Source organism: Leptonotus elevatus, chromosome 16, assembly GCF_054856555.1.
Source record: "Leptonotus elevatus isolate MCC_2025b chromosome 16, RoL_Lele_1.0, whole genome shotgun sequence".
NCBI classification, from domain to species: Eukaryota; Metazoa; Chordata; class Actinopteri; order Syngnathiformes; family Syngnathidae; genus Leptonotus; species Leptonotus elevatus.
This window is the reverse complement of record NC_141254.1, coordinates 7,562,908-7,579,491: the sequence shown is the minus strand read 5'-3', so window position 1 is coordinate 7,579,491 and position 16,584 is coordinate 7,562,908. Positions and strand designations below refer to the sequence as shown.

Below are 16,584 nucleotides of genomic sequence, written 5' to 3'. Positions count from 1 at the left end.
ATGTATTTTGCTGTGGAGTAACGGATTACAATCGCAACACCGTAACGTTGTAATAACAACTAACCCTTTCAAATAGCAGTAACTCGTAGATTATATTACACTTATGAAGTAGCTCACCCAACACTTATGACCACCCACCAGCACCAAAGTGTATTTTTAGCCAAGAGGCAAGGGAGGTTATGGCACTTGACTCGGGAGGCATGAGAATTTGTCTGCTTTACTTTGAAGTCGAAGTGGGCTAAAGTGAGCTTCTAGAAATATCCACACAAGATTGAGAGAAATGTCACCTGTTCCGCGAGAAGAAAGGGATCCCCATCCCTTACATCACCATCCCACTTTGATTAAGAAGAAAATCGAATCAAGGTGCAAGAGATTGGGTTAAGTTCTTGTACAATATTGTGTTGAGGTCTTAGGACACCGTTTGATTGTTTTAGTAATGGTGAAATAAAAAATTGACTAATCGCATCTTGAGGCAAGTGCAGTGAAACAGACATGCTAACCGCTAGGTCAACATGCTGCCCTGAATTTTAGCACGGATGTCGAAAAAAAAAAAAACAATCCAACAAGTTATTTTTCCCTGAAAGCCATCAAAGGGCTAAGGAAGAAAGATTGTTGGCAGCCTTGTTGGAGGTTTGTGCTGTTTCCCCCAGTGTTTATTGCGTCTCAGCACAGTCAGTTCATGTCCTTAACAGTACTTTTTATGCAAAACACGCAATTCCGGATGAATCTTCAATGCACAAATTCCCCAGGCTGTCTGGCCCGCGTTATCTTCACCGGCACTTTGAACACGGTTCACGACGTAACGCTCTCTGTAAAAGGTCCGGTTGTCCCGTTTTTTTTTTGGGGGGGGGGGGGGCAGCTGAATGAACATTTGTATGCGCCAAGGTGCCACGCCGCTTTTGCTAGCCTGCTAAAACAATAACGTTTATGTTAAGTGCCCATCAGTTCGGCTCCACTGTCAAGCGATGTGACGCAGCAAACAACGAGCTGTAAACAATGACAACGTGCAGTCGCTAACGCATGAGAGGCCAGCATAACTTTTTTTAGGAGATGCGGTTAAGATAAGTGACGTATGACTGTCCAGCGTACTCCAAAGGCATCGCCGTGAGAAGTCAATGACATGATTTTCTCATCTGGTATACGCAAGAACACTTCTATCAAATGTGTGATCCTTATTCAAAGCTGTCTTTTGGAGGGACTGTAAAGCAGCAACATCATTCCAAAGTCCCTCTACACACCTTGGCTGGCAATTTGGACTTTTCAAAAAAAAAAAAAATTAAAATTCTCTCTTCTTTTCGCTGTTAAGTGTCCACAGCAGCCAAATACTGGCTATTATTATTTTTTTTTCTCACCAACTTTTTCTCTTCTCCGGTGCCTGCTGCCCTTCTCATGTTGTACGCGCACTTATGGCCAACAACAAGGCGCTCTATAGCATCCACACCAACGCAATATCCAACCAGTAGATGCATTTTCGGGTGTAGCCATGATGAGAATAATTTTTATATTATGGTAGAGAGGTGACTCATACCGGACTTGTTGTAGTCTAACATTTTTGTAATTTAGCTCCATTTTCACAGACGAGCAGTTTTAGTATTTCAGTGCGATCCTAAACCCTATAAAGCTTGAACCATATGAGAGAAAATTCTGATTATGTGTAGAGTATTTATTGGTCCTTTTGAACAAAACAAAAAAAATCAATCACTTCCACATAAGACTATTGATTTGTGTCATATTTGATACATCTGGTCACAATGCTTTAAATTAACTAATAACTGTCATAAAATATAATAATAAACAGACATATCAAACATATTAGAACATTTCCCACTATTAATAAGTATAGGTGTCTCTCCTTTCTCAATTGCGGTGATTTTGCAAGGTCGCTGGAAAAGCCATCAGATGGGTGATACTGCCCTCTAATGGATTACCCGTGCAATGCATGTGTCAAATCATATACGTCAGGGTTTTAATGGGGGAAAAAAATATACTCTTGAAATAGATTGCTCAAAATGTCTTGCATTTAATATGATGCATTTGGCTTTATTGGCTTAAATGTATCATTTTCCCCAAAAGTCCACTTTGAGACCTGCTTTTATGCAATTTTACATTTTCAGGCGCGACAATGCAACTGTCGTGCAAATTTAACAACTCCAACTACAGCGATTTCTGTCAAAAGGTGTACAAAATGGCACTGTAAGTGCCATGCCGTGTCGCCTCCAGGGTCACATGATACGACTGTCATATCTGATTTTTCTCATCTCTTGAAGTCTTCACAACGGCCGCGCTGAGAGCCTTCCATTTACTTTATTTTTGACTTAACAAGTCGCACTGGCGCCGCTCGTTTATTCAACGTGCGTGCACTTGGATGGTTGTCAGGCAATGCCCGACTTGCAAAGCGCAACCTTGAAACGATGATGCGGGAACACAGTGATGATAACGCCGAAGGTGGGAAACTAAATCATAAATCAATGCCATCATAAACATCCAAAGGGGAAGAGCATTTTTTTTGTCACAGAGAAGCTGTTTTGGATGTTAAACAGTTGTTTCACTGAAGCCGAGCATTTATCCATATTCTTGATATCCATCTTAAGGTCCATGTACTAGTACGCTCTTTGTCCTCACTAGTAAGACAATTTCGTAGTGAGATTACATTGCTGCACACTACGTTAATCTTGAGGCAATACTGTTGACTAATTAACATCTGCGCATTACTTGTACAGACTTTTATGCTACTAGTAGTACTACAGCACACTGTTGTCCACAAGTGTACCATTTTGCCTTACAAGTAACGTGAGAAAAATCCCCATACTAGTGCATGGACAGACTTATTAATGTTACTAGTGAGATTATAAAATGCTGCAAGACAACATCTAGCTCTTCAGTGATAGCACCACTATTGCTCTAATACTAATAGTGCACATATTTGCCTAACTAGTTACACATAGTTGTCCTACTTGTATATGCTAAAGATGTCCTACTACTAAGGACAATTGCCATACTAGTACATGGGATATATTGAACAAAAGCCTAAACCGCTTTCCATAAAGCTACTAGTACAGTCAAGTAAAAAAAAAAACATGCTAATATACAACTAGCGCTTCACTACTATGAGTACTAGTTGCCAACTAGTGCCCAGTTTTGTTTCACTAACATGTAATTGCCAAATGAGTATGCTAAGTTTGTCTACTTGCAGAAATATCATGCAGCAGTGGCAGAAGCATTACTAGTAGCAAGTCTCTGTCATTCTACTAGTGTGCTAAATTGTCTTACTAGTGAGGAGAAGTGGCCTTCCAAAAAGCTGCTTGAGCATTTATTTGATTTATTTACCTCAAGATTCATGTACTAGTACACTCCTTGTCCTCACTAGTAGAACGACAAGGGTGCACTAGTAGAAAGATTTTGTTTTTTCTTCTACTGCATACCATTTTTGAACAATAGTAGGACAACTACTGCACGTCTCTAGTGAGCCAAAAGTACTAATAGACATTTGTGTGCTGCTAGTAGGGTCCAAAAGGCTACTAGTGTGTGACACATGACAACTAGTTGGTCATAGATGTTATACTAGTGGAGCACAATAGTTTATGGGTAAGTTTAAATTGTACATCAGAAGGTCAAACGTGACACTAGAAGTGGCAAAAAATTACTAGTAAGAAATATTGATTGTACTAGTGTGCCCTATAGTTGTCTTAGTAGTGAGGACAAAGAGAATCCAACAGCTTTCCACGGAGGACACCTTATAAGGACGCCCTGAAATACAAAGCTTGTAAAATTATACCCTTTAAAAAAACTTGGCAGGGACTTGGGCTGGGAAGGTACAACGTTTGGCGGGCGCTACGGCGTGAAGAGGAGCGAGGCGGAATGAAAAACACGAAGGGGATGGAGACACAAGGTCGCGGGCTGGAAGGCCGCTGGGTATTTGGGGAGCCGACTAAAACTGTGCCGAGTGACAGCTGCCCGGTGGAACGTTGGGGGTGGGGCGTTCGCTCGCTACGTGCCAGGGCTGCATTCTTTGGTTCAGGCCAAGGCGATCAAAAAAACTGCAGAGGGGAAAAAGTGGGCTTCTATTCGATACCCTACCAGTCACAATCTTCTTTAATATTAAGGGATTGTGAATCTTACCAGAAAAGGGGTATTTACATTTTTGTTATGCTAATGCTAGTCACGTTAATCCATGTTTCTAGTCCACACTCGAGCAGCAAAGGTCCGTTTTTTTTAAATGCTAATGCTAATCAAGGACTGCTTCGAAGAGACTATTCTGTAAAGTTGTATTAAACCAGCGCAGGTTCTAGTTGAATATTGGAGGATTGTTTCCAATCAAAATAAGGGTCTTTTGTTCCACTAATACTAATCAAGAATTGTGGGTTAGCCGCAATTAAGGAAGTTGGAGAATTTCACACATTTCTGACTCAAGATGCTTGAGGTTGGATGGCTTCAAAGTTCTTTAGCCTCAATGCTAATTTAGGATTGTGTCACAGGGACTATTCTGCCAAGTTGTGTCATGTGTAAGCACAAGCCACAACTCTCTAAAAATTGGGGGCTTATTTCATATATCAAATCAAGGATGCTACAGAAATGAAAGCATTTCTATTTTATAAACAAAGATACACAAGGTGGCTGAAGTCGATGCTGCATATTTTTGCGTTAAATGCTAATTAAGGATTGATTCGCAGGGACTGGACTTTTCCATTTCTAATAACAACACATTGTTTTAGTGTTTCTGCCCTTGTAATCAATAATTGCCTAAGGCGATCCACCTCAAACCTCCACAAAGAAACAGAATAAAGAGACTTTAATAATCCCAACTCTTTTTTTAACACTCATGTCTATTCAAGTACACGTCCACACAACGTCGTAAATGAACAAAACAACAAACGCTTTCCCATTTGTGATCGTCCTCCGCACAAAAGGGCAAATCTTCTCTGTCTTAATTAGCTTAATCGAGCATGATCTTGGCCACGTCGCGTCTCGGAGGTACGCCGATATCCTCGTTGTGAATACAGAGATAATGAGAGCAGAATAATGCAGAATCCCCGGGCATCAATTACAAATTATTCATTATTTTTCACAACAGCTGCATTGGGTCATCTCAATTTTCAAAGAACGTTTTTTGAGAGCAGGTTTTGGTTGCCATTCAAAAAAAACATGTTATCCGAAAACGAAGAACATCTTGAAGTTCTGGAATTGAATGCTTACAAACGGACAAAGAAACAAGCAAAACTATTGGCTTTCTATATGTTTAACTCAGAAAAAGAAAACCATCTAAATGTTCTTCAGCTTCAAACCCTTTGAACCACATCAAGATTCAAGACTTGAACCGGTCCCAAGAAAAGCCCTAGAGCAAATATTGTCTTTCCTCGCTAGGCCACTCGCTGGGCTCCCTGCAGCCAGCAGTCAGTAGCTTCATTCTGCGCCACTCGGCCTCGTCTTACTTATTTATAGCAGCTTCCCTTTCCCCGGAGGGACCACGCAATTGAAACCAAATGTGTGGCCGGGAGCCACCCCGTCACCCTCCCCACCTCCCTCACCTCCTTCTCACCATACACAAACATGGCTGGAAAATGTTAGCCGAGGACTTCATTTCTTCACAAATCGCGGTAATTAGATTGGTTTCATGCCTTTTGGCCAACACAATATAAGAAACAAGAAACTGTGAGAGAAACCGTAGGAGGCGCTACTACGGGCAATGCTAAAAGTAAAGACGGTGAGCTAAAATGAGTCAGAAAACTATTTGACAGCTGTATGTGAAAATTACCATTAACAAGAGGACATGAAATCAGAAACAAAAACATTTAAAGCTCATCGTTTAAAATACTTTAAAAATAAACAGTTAGCAAGCAAGCTAAACTAGCTAGAAAATGTTCAGAAAAAAATTGCTAATTAAGAACATAATTGCTAACAAAAGGACGCACAAAATTAGAAATTAGCAGTAAAGCGAGTTCTTCCTGGTTTCCGATAAGAACTACTTACTGTTACAGATCATGCTAACACTTGTAAAGGCTAACGAGAAAGCTAAAACAAGACAAGAAGTAACTCAAAGACAATCAGTAGGCATATTGGGAATTTGTTTTTATAAAAAATAGGACTCAAAACAACAAAATAAGAAATAACTAACGAACAAGCTAAGCTAAGCGGACAAAAAATTCCTGAAAGAACGCTAACAAAAGGACATAGGCTTACAAAAATTTGAAGCAAGCTGAATTAAAAGCAGTTTTTTATTGTTGTATCATCGAATTAACACTAAGCATTCTTTGACAAATAAACAGTTAGCAAGCAAGCCAAAGAAAACGATTGCTAACAAAAGGACGCACTAAGTTAGAAATGAACTAAATTAAAGCGAGTTTTTCCTGGTTTCCAATAACAACGACTTACTATTACATATAATGCTAACAATTGTAAAGGCTAGTGAGCAATCTAAAACATGACGAAAAGTAACTCAAAGAAAATTAGTATGGAATTTTTTTTAAATAAAAATAGGACTTACAACAACAACAAAATAAGAAATGAGCAAAAATGCAAGAGGCATTACGACAGATGATGTGACAACAAAACTAAGTGAGTACAAACTAGCGAGCAAGCTAAAACAAGCGGACAAAAATCAGCTGAAAGGAAACTATTGCTAACAAAAAGACTTTGAAACAAGCTGAATTAAAGCAGGTTTTGATCGTTGTACCATCAAACTAACACTAAGCATTCTGTGTGTCTTAAAACTTTTCCATTCCAATCTATGGCTAGGAATGAGTTAAAGGGTACGCAGCTCGGCCCACCTCCACGCCCACCCGACACTTCCCGAGCAAAAGCTAACTTACCATGACGCCGTCCCGTCCTGTCAAGCGTCCTCACAAGAATTTGTTTGCCGGTGTTAAAAATAGGACGCGAGCGAAGTGGCCCTTACTGAACAACTGCACTTGGTTTTGCTCTCTTGTCAGCTCTTTCCAATAACACAAGGTCCCCCCGCCTCTTTTCACTCTTTCCTGGATGCCAGTGACCCAAACTGTCTGACTTTCTTTTTTCTTTTTTCCCCCCTGTTGCTGCGCTGAGTGGAGTCGTTGCAGGCCGCCCTCTGACTTGTCTGCCTGATTTAGAAGCCACATGTGCTGGGAAGTTTAAAGGGGCTGAGCTTACTCGCCCTATGTCGTCACGGCAACGCGGGCCAAACCACCCCCTGTTTGGGGTATTAAGTTAACTTGTTTTTACACTTGTATGACAGATAAGAATGATATTTTTCAGTTGGTAAACTTTGTATTTTCTTAAATAAGATGCTTCAAACAAAGGCAAACGAATTGAGTTAAAATATGCCACAATTGCATCAGACATTAGAAAAGTGATGAAAATCTAGACGATCTGTATGAAAGCTAGCATCACCACTATTTACTATTACCAATAATGTGTCAAAAAAAAAATTCTGAATGGTAAATTTTCTTAAAACAATGGGCCATCATTAAATTCTGACGGTTTAAAAAATTTTTTTGGGGTAAATAAAAGAAAGGATTTGTTTCATTTTATTTATTTGAAAGAAGAAAAATTATTTAAGTTTAAATAAATACAATGCTAACATTCCTTCTATCTTAATTCTTCTTAGTAAGTCACAGTGTCCCTTCACTCAAAGTGAGTACAAACTAGCGAGCAAGCTAAACCAAGCGGACAAAAATCAGCTGAAAGGAAGCTTGGGCATAGGCAAACTAGGCAGTCTCCTAGGGCGCCATCTAGTGGCCAAACTGCAGGGCCCCAAAAAAATGTGCGTAACTTCTCACTCCCTGCCTCTCTGCTCAAGGAGAAGAAAACAAAACTTAATTGGAGACAAATTAACTTAAAATAATCCGATTTTCTTTTCTTTTTTTCAGTTAATTTGCCAATTCTTATCATGGAGACCAAAACAACAGCATTATTTCAGGGACAACAAGTTTTCATGTCTCAATATTATATTTTTTTTACTTTTGTGTGACAATTTAAAATAATAAAAGCAGACATGCAAACCACTCTACAGGAAAATCCTACCAAAGTGCAGAGGCGGGGCAAAAACTAGCTTCAAGGTTGGAACTGGATTCAATCTAGCTGGTGTGAAGTAAACCACTTTCACCTAATGACAACGCAGAGAATCCTTTCTTTTTATTTTTCCCGGAAAATAAACATATATAAAGTTGATCTGATTTGCATTAGAATAGCAACTAAATGTAAGAATGCATTTTGTTTGGGCTGCACGGCGAGTCCAGCGGAGAGAGGCTGCGATTTGGAGAATGCAAATTCCCGACAGCACGCGAGGACAAAGCTTCTCCTTCTCCCGTCTCCTTGGAGCTCCCCCCCCCCCCCCCCTCCCCGTGATCCCATTTGCTCCGCCAGACGGATGCTGCCCGTTCGGGTTGGGGGGGGTTCGGTTAGCTTTGATGCTGCAGCCAGCACACTCGCTCACTGTCCTTTTGTTGGACAAACAAGGAGGAAACGGTGGCTGATTTGACTTGTAATTGGTGTTAACTGCAGTCTGTGTGCGGGACGAGCTTCCCCGTTTCAGTCATTGTTGTCCTGTAACCCATTTGGCTTGGGAAGAAATGCACCCGCATCAGCACTAATCCACATATAACGTTTCTTTTTCGCCATTTAAAACGCTTCCCAGGTGTATCTTGGCTCACCGCTCTAATTTGCTCTGAGACCGAGCCATTGAAATTAATTGAAAAGTTGGCAAAAAAAAAAAAAATTGCTATGCTTTTATAACACAAAATATCATATAAAGTATTCATGTTGATGTGTGCTTTTAAAGCAACACTAAGGAACTTTCAGTTTACGTTGATTGAGGACAAAACCGGTACTGCTATGCCTGAAGGAAGACCATATTTCCCACGAGGACAAGCACATTGCGTCGTTTTTGAGGTCACGCCAGCGAGTGAAAGCCAGGCCAATGTTGATCCTTGATTTCCCTTCTTCTTCTGCCAGGAAAAGCAGTCATCGGGCATCGACATTCAAATTGACTTCTGTCTTTGTAACGAATGGGTAAAGGGGGAAGTGACAAATGCCATAAAGCAGTCAGGACATTTGTAGGTTTTTTTTCCTGTGGCAGTGTGCCTACCACCCTCCTCAAAGTTGCTTAGTGCCAGTAGACATGATATATGACAAAGGTACCATTCAACTAGTTTTAAGTCGATGTTTCATCAGAAGAGTTACGAAAATATTTTATTAAGGTTGAAAAGTTCATTTGTGCTACTTAAAGGGGTGTGGCCTATTCTCTCCTGAAGCCTTACAATGACCTGCTAGCTTTGGTTTCGGGAGCTTTGCTCAAACTATTTTTGAATATAAATACATTTTTTAATTATGCAAATGAGGCAGGCAAACATTCGTAACAGCTCATCCAAAGACACGTTTTTGTACATAGATAGCTCAAAAGATTTACTTTTGTTGTGTAATTTTAATTTCACACTAGGTGGATGGGTAGACACTCCACAAAGGCAACTATTTGTAAAGGAGCCATTAAAAAGTAAATTTTCCGTAATATGTGCGGGTAATTTAAGTCAACGCCATGTTTGGGTTTCCATTCCATTGATTTCCCACATAAGCTGTGATGAAAATGCAAGGCTGTGTGTCGCCAGCAGGGCAGCAAAGGAGTGTGGGTTGGTTAGTGGGGGCGCGGGAAAGAAAAAAAAAGAAAAAGAATAGCAATCATTGTTGAGCAGCCCAAGTGGGTCTGGGAAGGCCTGAATGGCGAGTGGGCAGCAAAGCAAGGGAATGTGCTCGCTCGCTTTTCCCTGGACTGCATGTCAAGCGTGATTAACCATATTGGCTGCACAGTCTAATCGCATCTGTTACACAAGATGAGGGCTAGAACCGCAATTACCATTATACTTTAAGGTGCATTTGAAAGGCTGCGCTGTAGTTTGGTTAAGCAAGAACAAAATGTATGAATGTAAAGGGTTTTTCTTTTGGTTCTTAACCTCGTTGTAGATACGAGTTTCCTAAATGCACATTCACCAAACCCTTCTTTATTGAAAATTATATGTATATATATTTTTTTCAAATTCAAGGCGTAATTATAGTTTATTGGTGAACAAAATGAACAGGGAGAGTAGCCCTTTGAACAGGAAAAATGAATACATATTGAATAAACGGCAAAAAATATGGAAAAAAGTTGTGGAAAAAAACAGGAATCTACAAATATGTGAATCTACAGGTGCAGAACTGAGAATATGCAAGGGTTGACTTTAGTTTTAATCTGTAAAATCACCATTCACCACTAGATGGCAGACATGTCTTAGTTGCACTTACAGTGATTTTTTTTTTTTTTTTTATTGATCGGCAGATTAATTAAGCCCTCCTTGTTACAGCCAATTTTTAGCGAAACACGCCTGCACACATTAATGCAATTAAAATGTGCATCTCTGGTGAATATGATTCGTTTTATTTGATATTTTTGTGATACTTTAGATAAATATTGATGTTTACCTTGCTTCAGATGACGTATGTGGCACAGTTGTACGCTTTTATATTGCGAGTGTTTAAAAAAAAATAGTATTGAGGGTTGTGCAATTAATCGAAATTCAATTAAAATTTCAATTACTACACTCCACAATTACAAAATTGGCATAGTCGTAAACAAAAATAAAATATTATTAATACAAATTTTGAGTTGTTTAAATATATATATATATATATATATATATATATATATATATATATATATATATATATATATACCTTTTTTATTTTAAAATGACTAATTTAAAAAAATCTTGTTTGGTCCAAAAATAACTTGTTCGCGATTCTCATTTAGTACGATTCAGAATCGATTTTAAATGTCCCAAAATCGATTTTATTTTAAATATTTTAGACTATCTTCCCTTTATTTGTGTGTGCCTTTATTTGGAGCGCTTTTCATGTTGTACCCGGTTTGGCCAATGAGGGGCAGTGTGGTTCCACATGGTCTAATACACTGTTAAGTTGTAGCCACATTAGAGAGTAGAAGGAAAAAGTCACGATCAAGTTATTCCAATAAAAGTTATTTTTTCCAGCATGGAGCCGTTCTTTTGAGTGATAATAGTGCCGCGAGTAGCGCGCTAATTAGTATTAGCGAGTCAGACTGGAGTAGATCATCATTGCAAAAATCATTGTCAATCAAATTAATTTGAATCAAAAATCGTTCCCAATCGAAAATGTATTCTGAATCGAATCGCAGGCCTAAAAATCGGAATCGAATTGAATTGTTCATTCAAAGATTCCCACCCCTAATAATTCTAGTGTATCAAAGAAATTTGTCTTAATATTTTTTACATGTTTAAACATTTCCTTGTTTTGTACCAAAAAATGTTATTGCAATTATTACCAAATTTATCGTGATTAATATTTTCTTTATAACGAGCATCCCTAATTGAGGATTTCTAATATGGCAAGGTGATAGTGGTAGTATTAAGGTGGATTAAGTCGGATAAATCCCCCCAGAAGGCGCAGGTACCAAAAGCGCCGGCCTCCGATATCAAAAGGAAGGGCACTAATTAGTCCGATTGATTTTGTTTTGTTGCCACGCTCCCCCGTGGGGTCGCGCGGTCACCGTGCCGCTGCTCGTCTTTGTTATGTGGCCAACACGTTACCGCCAGCGCAGTCGCTGCACTTGTGTGAGTTACGCCGACCGACACTCGTTTTGTTTCTCCATCACTCATCTGTCAGCGCCCGGCGTCCCTGCGGGCGCTGCCGCCGCTGTGCAAATCCACAACAAATGTGCTGAATGTTGTTTTTGCCGGGTATAGAACTGTATACCCCAGATAGCAAAAAAATAAATAAAAATACTGCTTTGTTCTCAGCCTATTAGAAGCCCAGACAGGTTTGCTGCTGGTGGCGGTGGCCGTGGGGGTTTTTATAGCCAAAAGCAGCTGAATATGGAGGGTGGCACAGATGTCATCATGAATAAATACAGATTCTTAGTTGATTCAAACTGTACTGCACTTGTTGTTTTGCAAGCCGGATTCTTCTGGAAGCTTCCAAGCAAAGTGTTCCCTTGCTATATCATAGATTTTCATTGATAATGTCGTCAGTGTAGTACGTGGACGTATGTTTTCCTGGCCAACTTGTTTTTAAAATTCACGCTGGTTAAACCACAGTGCAGACTTCTGTAGATGGATTACTCCGCTTTCTTTTTGGTGTTTCACAGTTTGTGGTGTCACAAACGCTAAAGAAAATTATTAGCATCCAAGTCACTGTTGTTACGAAATATTAAACACAAATGAGACATCGTTTCACTAAGTGACTAGCAAGAAGCTAACGTAGCAGGTTACATTCATAGCCTACAGCCTACTCATGGCTCCTATTTGACGTTTTATATTAGCCCCCACTTCCTTCCCCACAAAATTGCTATTCTGAAAGAGAGAAAGAAGTTGTGAAAGGAGGTGGGAAAACGGAATCTCTCCAGTGGCGTCTTAAGATTCTCGTCCAATCCCAGCAGGAGCAGCCGCACAACAGGTAGTTTATTTCAAAAAGCAAATCCATATTTTCCATTTGTCTGAAAATCACCAACCTCTCCCTTATTCCCCACTCCATATACTTCATGATTAGGAACCAATTATTCTTATAAATAATTAAGCAATCACGCCACAGCGCTCCGATAACAACGAGTGGAGTCCACTCCAGAACGGCGGCGGCGTTGATTTCTTTTTTTACTGGAGCGTGTTATATTTATTTATTTTTTCATTTTATTTTTAATTTTTTTTTTTTTTTTATGTCGACAGAATAAGTAGAGCTTAATTCGGAGGCTCCATCTTGTGTGTACTCCTGAGGATTTAGTAGGGAAGTGTACAAAATAAAAATGATGCGTACAATTGCACAAAAATATATTTCTTTAGCAGTTTAAGAGAGGCAAGAATTACAGTTATAATTCTTTAATCAAATATATACTGTAAATATCATTAAACATATAATTGATATATGTATTTAAGGCAAATTGTAAAATGTCTGAAATGTCCTCTTGTTTATGTTTAACAAATTTAAAACATCATAAATCATGATAAGTACTGTCTCAAATAGTCTCCAATTTCGATACTGTAAATGTATTGGATCGTATGCCGAGAAACCTTTCTTGGGAGGAGCAATATGGCGGCCGCGCGGCTTCAAAAGTTTTGGCTATCCAGTCATATGTTCAGATGAGTGGAATCGAGTTAGCTGTTGTTAGCTCAGATTAGCAAGTCTGCGCATGGAATAGCTAGCATATGAAACAACGATTAAAAAATCTAGGATACTCTGAGACCGCAAATACGGAACCAAAAAAAATCACAAGTTTGGGAATTTAGCTGAATCTATCGTACCAAAAGAATTGATCGTTTTCAAGATGACATCGTTCAACATGCAAATACTGAGTAGTTACTTTTTAGCTTCTTACTTGACGGTCCTGTTTTTGCTGTAATTCTGTTTGCGTAGCTTCTTTTTTTTTTTCTTAAAGGACCTTTGTGCAGTTTGTCACTCTTTTACTCGCGACTGCCACCTCTGGCCCAAAACGTAACCGCAGCATCTCAACTGTGGAAAGTTAGCAGTTTATGCTTGCAGTGTCGCTAGCTAACACCACAGGCTAATGCTAGCACAACGGCACATGGCCGCTACTCCGCGGGGACGCGCATGACGTCACCCTCTACCCCTCCCTTCTCCAAAGACACTGTCTCTACTATAAAGGGAAGATAAAAGCTGATAGGTGCAGTCAGAGTAAAAGAGTCAGGGCTCTTCGTACTCATCTGAAAATTGGTGGACCATGCATGATGTAGAAAAATCTTTATTATTACCTTTTTAAACGGCACAATGCACCTTTAATGATTATTAGTAGCTATGATTGAGCCCGAGAATTCTTCCTAGCAACAAGTGTCAGTGACCAGGAAAAGGCTTCTGCTGACATTTCCTCTGGCGCTTGCATTTTTGATGAGTCGCAAGGTCCTTCCTGCTGCATGCGCAACGTAAGCAGAAATACACCGTAATTAATCATAACGAGGATTATTCCTGGGAAGCGGCCATGTCGACATATCAGGTTTGCTTGCTCGATTCAAGGCTGCCATGGAGCCAAAGCCATCATTAAAATGTAGGAAGTGAAAACAAAGTACTTCTTGTAAGTATCTGATGAGCTTTCCATTAAAACCTCATTGGCCGGAAAAGGAATGCCGACCACAGAGATGGGAACGCAACATCTGCCCTCCAAAAGAGTTTGACCCACAACAGAAGATTATCTGATTAGATTACAAAAATTGCCAAAAACAACAGTTGTTGCAAAAATCACACCATCAAAACAATGACACGATTCAACTCGAGTCCAAGTCACAACGACTTGGGTCGCCATCCCTAAGTGACAGTTGTCCTGCGTGCCTCAAATGAAAAGCGACAAGGTGTGCATCGAGACAAGCCCGGCAGGTTAATGATCACTGCGCCGCCGCGGCCCCCGCACCCCCTCGCCATCTGCCGGCCGTGTAATGGAAGCCCCGCCACCACGCCGCACTTTCCTCCCAGAGAGGCTCACGAGGTAATTTGGCGACCGGGTGGCCGCGACGACGGAAACGTGGGGAAAATGCTGATGAAACGCCAAAGGTGTGGCGCGGGTTTGCCGTTAATTATGAGCTACGGGTGGCGGCGACATTAACGAGTGCTGCGGAGGTTGCGCGGCATGACGGCTGGTGGTATTAAACAATTTATAACGAGGGATATGGAGGAGGTGAATAATCCCCAAAACTTTTCAAAAGATTGCTGCAAATAATTTTGTTACAATTATACGGAAATTCCTAATGAATGTAAAATATATGCTAATTTCTGTTAACATCTCTATGGTGTTTGTCTTTATATGTTAGCCATAAGATAGCAGACTGTCGACTTTCGAGGCAGTTCGCAGCAAAGACATCCAAGCATAAACTCTCCATAAGCTCACTAATTAAACGGATGCAACAAATGTGAAGCAGTCTGAAGCAGCCCTTTTAATTTTCGTAAACATAACTTCTTAATGCAGCAAATTCAACACATGCCGATTTTCAGTAAAAAAAAAAGTTTATATATTTTTTACAAACAATACAAATTAATAAATAATAAATACAATAAATAATAACAAATAAAACGGTTGTGCGTAATAATATGGAACAGCGTATTTGATTAAAAAAAAAAAATGCTGTCGTTTTTTCAGAAACATTTGGGTTATACTTTTAGAGCTGTCAAAATTAATCGATTAATCGACAAGTAATCGATTATCAAATTATTCAACAACTATTTTAATAATCTAGTAATCGTTTGGAGACATTTCTTAATGTAAAATTGTCCAAATCTCTTGATTTCAGCATATCCAAGATAATTGTTCACTTATTTCTGTAGTCATTCATGAAAGAAGACTGATTACTGTGTTTAATCAAAATAAGACATTTTCGAACATCTGATTTTACTTTGGAAAACAATGACCGAACCTGTAACATTAACCCCCCTTTAAAAAAAATAAAAATAAAAATCACTGTATGGATACGAACTACGAAATGAACACTAATCACTGCTTAATAAAGAGTAATCAGGGAAAAAATGCTTTTGGTAATACACTTTATTGCAAAATTAAAATGAATCCGATTAGTCGATTAATTGATTGAATAATTGATAGAATAATCGATTCTAAAACTATTCGCTAGTGACAGCACTATATACTTTAAAATGATGCAGACTGTCATTTGTGCACAACTATTTAGGAAACTCAAAGAAAATGAATGTAATTTGTATGCGTTAGCATGCTACAGGAGTATTCGTAACTCATCGCAAAATCCCGTGATAAAGCGAAAATAAACCCGTGATACAGTGAGACCACAAAACAAGAGCAAAACCTACTAGTTCCAAATATTCTTCCAACGTCCAGTGTATCTTTCAGTTCACCAACATGAGGCTTCAGTTTGCGCCAAATGACATTTTCCGCTTATTACGTGGTGGAATACGTCAACGTTAACTGTTGCTTCATTTGATCTCTTTTCACATTTTCCCCCCACAATCCCCGAGGACCCACAATGCAATCTGTCCGAACCTCCTCAATGAAAGTGCCTTTTCCCATCCCACTGCGTCTCCATCACCGCGCTCCAACAGAGGACGCCGAATACAATGGCGGGAATGTGCTGTTCTTCATTTTAGTTCCATCGGGGAGTTTAGCCGGAAAGACGGATGATGAATAGCAGTAGACAGAGTCAGTCAATGAAACGGAGCCAGAGGGCTGACATTAAACAACTCCCGCCAAATTAGATTTACATGCAGACGAGTGTCCTGCATCGCTACCCGTGGATTCCCAATGGGTGGCTCCAAAAATGGTGAATTCATTCACACGTTAAGACGTGTGGACACATTGTTTGGGCAAGACTCACACCTTGTGGAGTTGACTTAATTGTGATTCGCCCGTTCTCCACAAACATAAAAACAAAATGTCTTTCAATTTGCTGGTGCCCATCTGTTTAGTATCTGGGGTTCAAATGTGGGAAAATGGCATTGCGTGGGTCAAAAGCAGTTTCACTGAATGACATTTGGTAGGCATGTCTATCATAAGTAGATAGATGGAGAGAAAAAAAAGTAAATGGAAAATATTGAATTAAAGTACTTTTATAAGAAAGTTTTTACTGATAGAAAAAGGTCAAAAGA

At 39.6% G+C, this 16,584-nt stretch overlaps 1 protein-coding gene across 3 annotated transcripts in view; it reads right to left on the bottom strand.

The window, feature by feature from the left end:
• The window catches only part of sgcd (sarcoglycan, delta (dystrophin-associated glycoprotein)), a 134,018-nt gene that overhangs the window by 53,921 nt on the left and 63,513 nt on the right, over window positions 1–16,584 (bottom strand). Inside the window, exon 1 of one of the 3 annotated variants that reach the window (XM_086057856.1) lies at window positions 6,807–7,062. The exons of the other annotated variants lie outside the window; for them this stretch is intronic. Within the exon in view, the coding sequence (XP_085913982.1) occupies window positions 6,807–6,809 (3 nt within the window). The 5' untranslated portion in view covers window positions 6,810–7,062. Of the gene's footprint in view, window positions 1–6,806; window positions 7,063–16,584 lie in introns of those variants that run through there. 3 annotated transcript variants of the gene reach the window in all.